Below are 6,000 nucleotides of genomic sequence, written 5' to 3'. Positions count from 1 at the left end.
ATGGACACTTAGGGCAGTAGATCAGAAACATCTGGAAAGTTTCGAAATGTGGTGTTGGAGAAGAATGGAGAAGATCAGTTGGACCGATTATGTGAGAAATGAAGAAGTGTTAATTAGAGTCAGTGAGCAGAGGAATATCCTACATGAAATAAGAAAACGGAAGGCTAATTGGATTGGTCATGTTTTACGCAGAAACTGCCTTCTAAAAGAAGCTATCAAAGGAAAGATAGATGGGCGGATAGAAGTGACAAGAAGGCGAGGAAGAAGACGTAAGAAGATGCTGGATGACCTTGGGGACAGAAGAGGATACTGCCATTTGAAGGAGAAAGCTCTAGATCGCATTAAGTGGAGGAATTGTTTTGAAAGAGACTGTGGACCTGTCGTCTTGACAGATTACTGATGATGATGATGATGACTACTGTTGACACTATGATACCCTTAAGAGTGACTACAGGCCACTTTAATATGAAAAGTCTGAAGGAACAGTGTTCTTCACGTCTTTAAAATAATTACTGTAGTATCGCACAATCAGAAAGTGTACTCCGTCTCTTCCAGGTTAACTGTACATTCTCTACAAGCACTGATCCTCTAGGCAAACAGTCAACGAAGTGTGTGGGTAGCTTGTAGAAATCACAAAATTATACATTAAGTGTGAATCAATGCCTAATAAGGGAAAATCCTGTCTTCAAAAAACTGAATGTCCAGTTAGACTAAACTAAATACTAGCATGATTCCAACCCGATCATGAAAACCTATTTAGCTGAAATTCAATGTTAACCACCATCTCTGTTTGTCTTCTTTTAGACCCTGAACGCACAAATGTGCAGCTCATTTCTGGCACAAGAATATACATGTTGATGGATGAGGATGAAAAGAAGGAACACAATATACTAAGAAGTTTACCCACTTGTGGCATATTTTACTGTTCAGGAAACCACTTCTCCATCAGAATTTACTCAATCTTTATGAAAAGGCTTGCTGAAAGAGTTTAATACATGTATGAGGGTAAGTCAATAAGTAAGTTACAAATGGATATAGAACTTAAACAAATAAGAGTACTGATTTGAAAAATGCTTTTATTTCTCAGCGTAATCTCCCTGTACATTGAGGCACTTGTCCCATCATTTCACAAGCCCCTGCAAACCAGCAGCATAAAATTCTTTGGGGTGCTGTTGGAAACAGGCTGTGACTTCCCTTGCTACAGCTTCATCGTCGGGAAAACGTTCAGCCGAAAGATGATGTTTGAGAGGACTGAACAAATGGAAGTCGCTTGGAGCAAGGTCGAAGTTTCCTGAGGATGTAAACGTTCCATGTAAAGTGAAGTCACTGCCTGGTTCCGACAGCAGCCCAAAGAATTTTATGCTGCTGGTTTTCAGGGGCTTGTGAAATGATGGGACAAGTGCCTCAATGTACAGGGAGATTATGCTGAGAAATAAAAGCATTTTTCAAATCAGTACTCTTATTTGTTTAAGTTCTATATCCATTTGTAACTTACTTACTGACTTACCTACGTAGCTTCTTTTGGACCACCTGGAAATACCACGGGAAGAGGCATCATCTGAAGGCCACATACTAAACCATCCACTCATAACTATCACAGTAAATAATGTCTAGGACTTCTGAACTAGACTTCTAACAACCTTGACCTCAGAACCTGTAAAAACTGGTCATGGGCAGTGTGGGAACAAGTTAACCATGTCAGTATGCACAATGGCAACCAGTAACTTGAATGCTAAACTGTTCCAGTGTTGGCACATTACTGGAGCCCATACAGATCTGCAAACATCTCTACCACATGTTATCTCAACTAATGACCAAGACTCATTAGTTATGAGAGTCTTTGTCTCATTCACTGAAGAGACCATACTGCAGGCAACTCAATCAAATGCTTGTGTTGAAAACACTTTTGTTTAAGATGCATTTTAATGGGGTTCAATTGCTGGCAGCAGACTGAGATTTTCCTCTCCTGGTGTCCAGACAAAATTCTGGGGCCCATCTCCCTCCAGTCCAATGGTTAACAGGGCTCTCCCTCTGTTGGTAGAGCTACCAGGGCATGAAAGTAAGCACTCACTTCCATTTTAGTGCCAGAATTAAAAATGTAGGGAGCTATATCTTCACGACATGATGCTTAATTATGCCCATGGAAAACTTTGCTTTTACCTTGCCATCCTATTTAATCCTAGGCTTCTCAAGCTATCTCTTTCCTTGATATTTTCCAACTAAAATTGACTACGTATCTACGTATATTTCAACTCATGCATGGTGCATGCCCACCTCATAATCTCACTCAAACATTACTACAAGTCAGAGGTAACAATCTAAGAACGAGCTGACTATGACATCCAAAAATCTCACTGTAACATCATTTTTTTAAATACTGTACCCCAATCCTTCCAGCCACACTATGGCCTTGGGGTCGACTCAGCCTCTAAGAGAAATGAGTACCAGGAATATTCTTGGAATATATTTTACTGTATTTGAATTTAATCAAAACAATTCAGTTATGAATATTATATTGTGGGTGCGATAATATTTCTGATTTCTCTTCTTGAGACACTCTTTTCTGATATGTGCCAGAGAAACGAGTAAGTAAAAAAAAAAAGTAAAGCTATCCCTGTACCAGGCCGTGAAGGCCCATACGGTTGTGAGACGTTGAGGGTCCCACATCATCTAGATAATTGGCTCAAAGATGGCGGTAAGGTTGTCAGCCTTATGCTCCGGCCGCGCTTTACTCCCCAGGAAAATTATTTAATCAATTCCTGATACTCATTTCTGTTAGAGGCTGAGTAAACCCCTGGGCCTAGTGTGGCTGGAAGGATTAGGTCAATTGAAAAAAATCCAATGACCTCATCGGGACTTGAACCCGCGACCTTCCGGCTTGTAGCATAGCTCCTCAACCACTACGCTACCACGTGCCCCCAGAGTAATGAGTAGACTTTCTTTTTCTGCTTTACTCAATTTCCCCCACCCCCACCCCAAGGTAAATACCAGACTACAAAAACTTCATTCAGAATTCTTTGACATAACATTCATGTTCACTGTAGCAACATTCCATAACCAAATATAAATCCCAGCTCCTATCATCTAGAGGTGGCTCCTAGCTCTTAACCAATTTTGTGCTATTGCAAAGGAGTATTTCTACCACTACACCTCACTAATGCATCTACAGTTTACACATTCCCTCTGCCATAAAATCTGTGAAACACTGCACAGAGTTTATCATAAACTTTACTGAGAAAAATCAAAAGGTTTGAGATTCATTACTGAACATAAAACAGTCCACACACTGCATGTGAACATCTATATGAATATTCTAATAATATGATGTATGTAATATTTAATTCTCTGACATATTTTCACGGTAATTCATAACTTTTATTGTTAAAATACTAAACATGAAATTCTGGAAAATGAAGTAAAATGTAAATTCACTGCCACTGTAATGTAAACAAATATACTGAAGGCTTAAAAGAATACAGATAATAAATGAGGTAATGCCAAGCACTTCCCACAAGTGAAATGGAAATCCATGTGATAAAAACGAATGAAAAACTAGAAAAATTTCATTCATGTCTATTTGTAAAATAAAGCAGGGATTCTGGATAAATCCATGTGATAATTCTTACTGCAGCCTAAATGTATTAACTTTTGTCCAAATCCATCAAGTAATTTTTCACAGAAACATGACCTTTACTGGGCCATTCTTCGAAGCAAGCATATATACCACTCAAATATGTAACATAAATTTTCAAAGAACCCTACACTTCAGCTTACTCATCTATGTATGGCATTAACAAATGACCTCTATATAAATTTTTCACACTTTCATCATTAAAAAAGTTCATTTTTGTCACCTGCTCCTTCAGTCTTCAATTATTTTCTGCTGCTACTCTTAGGTTATTCAACATAAAGCATATCACAAATACCTGAAAAACACTACTGATGAAATACATTGCAGTGAAAGCAAGTATGCAAACAGTTTTTGAGGCATGGATTCCACAGGTTCATGAGACACAACTGGTTCCTAGGAGAGGAATGAGGCTGGAGGTGATATGACTAATGAACAGCAAGGTCACACATATGTCCGAAGTGGAAGCATTAGAATCTGACTCAACATGAATGTCTGAACAGTTGCATTCTTCTCTCCTTGTTTATTCATTCACTGTGCAAATTATGTAATATTGCATCAGAGGCTGGCTGTATCAGAGGAGTGGAAAATGAGGCAGAAGTGACTGGGGACTATTTTAAAGTACTACACTAGCTCTTCTGTAGAGAGACTGAGGAAAATACCTGGACAGACTCAAGAAAGCTATGAAAAGTATTAGTGAAGAGAATCATTCAACCCTGAACATCCCTATGAATATGAAAATGTGGTTTCTGGAAAGCCAGCTAGCTGTCTGTCACATAACGTACGTAGGTATCACCTACATCCCTGAGGTCAGAAAGCAGAACATGAAAACAAGCAGAAGAAGGCGGCATGTTTCCCGAAACTACAGTGTTACAGCTCTGAAGATTGTACTTTCCATGGTCACCACCCCGAGAACCTCAAATCCAACGGATTTCATTCATATTCGGTATTTAGGAGTTCCTTTGTCACACATAGGTGCCAGGTAAATGTGGACATTCAAGATGCAAAGACAAGGGCCATTCACATCAACCCCCCCCCCCAAATATGTGAACTTCATCGAAAATGGTTCTAACGACTTTGACTAAATTTCGGAAATTTCTGAGAGTATCTCCCTAAATAATGAGGCACGAGGTAGCGTAGTTGGTTGAGGCATTATGCTACAAGCCAGAAGGTCGCAGGTTCAAGTCCCAATGAGGTCACTGGATTTTCTTCAATTGACCTAATACTTCCGGCCGCACTATGGCCCTGGGGTCGACTCAGCCTCTAACAGAAATGAGTACGAGGAATTAATTAAATAATTTTCCTGGAGAGCAAAGCGCGGCCGGCGCGTAAGGCTGACAACCTTACCGCCATCTTGGAGCCGACTGTCTAGATAATGTGGGACCCTCAACGTCTCACAACCCTATGGGCCTTCACGGCCTGTTACAGGAATAGCTTAATTTTTTTTACTTTCATCTCCCTAAATAATAACAAAAAAATGCAATAATGATATCTTCTGGAAAATAATGGTACATGCAATAAGGGCCAAAACGCAAGAAGTCGATTCTGCCGAAACCTTTTTTACTATCTGGAATGGATTTCACTGCTCGATATTCAGTGACCGCCATCAATTATTTGCCAAGCAACAATCGATTTCATTACGACGGTGACGTATTCAACGTCAGTCGTTTGTGAAATAGTGGTGGAGTGCTTTTGCACCGATCTGTTCTGTTATTTTGTTAATGTTATGGGATTCAGATTGGTGGCTGATGTTATTATGGATATGCTACCACTACGATTACAAGCCGGAAGGACGTGGGTCCGATTCCCGATGATGTGTTTTTTTTTTCAAATTACCTAATCCTTCCAGCCATACTATGACCTTGGGGTCGCCTCAGCCTCTAACAGAAACGAGTACCAGGAATCTTCCTGGGGGATAACGGGTGGCCAGCACGTAAGGCCGACAACCTTACTGCCATCTGTGACCCGATTGTCTGAAGATGTGGGAGCCTCAACCTCTCACAACCCTGTTACAGGGATAACTTACCTTTAACTGCTCCCTCGCTCTGCTTCCGCCAGAGACAATACCAGAGCATTGTTACTTGCTTATATTTTTCTACTTTACTGCTTAGGACATGTCTCTTTTTCCCGATCCCCATTTAGGTCCTATTTTGCACATCTGCACACTGCTGTATTACCTATTGATATTTTTCTGCTTTACTGTACTACATACGAGTATATGAGGTTCTTAGCCTACCATCCTTCCTTGGGGAAAGAAAGTTGGTTTATGAGATCATCATGCTGTGTCCCCCTTGCAATTTTTAATCGACTGACTTGCACGAAAGTTGGCACGAACGTTACAGCATTGGAGGTAACCCCAACGTCATACTTTC

General features: G+C 40.2%; 1 protein-coding gene across 6 annotated transcripts in view; it reads right to left on the bottom strand.

Moving 5' to 3' along the window:
- LOC111868757 (protein diaphanous) overlaps positions 1-6,000 on the bottom strand; it is a 79,830-nt gene that overhangs the window by 47,182 nt on the left and 26,648 nt on the right. The window contains exon 1 of one of the 6 annotated variants that reach the window (XM_023859737.2): positions 3,927-4,017. The exons of the other annotated variants lie outside the window; for them this stretch is intronic. Within the exon in view, the coding sequence (XP_023715505.1) occupies positions 3,927-3,953 (27 nt within the window). The 5' untranslated portion in view covers positions 3,954-4,017. Of the gene's footprint in view, positions 1-3,926; positions 4,018-6,000 lie in introns of those variants that run through there. 6 annotated transcript variants of the gene reach the window in all.

This window comes from Cryptotermes secundus, unplaced genomic scaffold (assembly GCF_002891405.2).
Source record: "Cryptotermes secundus unplaced genomic scaffold, Csec_1.0 scaffold280, whole genome shotgun sequence".
Classification (NCBI taxonomy): domain Eukaryota; kingdom Metazoa; phylum Arthropoda; class Insecta; order Blattodea; family Kalotermitidae; genus Cryptotermes; species Cryptotermes secundus.
The sequence above is the reverse complement of the archived record's forward strand: the minus strand, read 5'-3'. Positions and strand labels throughout refer to the sequence as shown.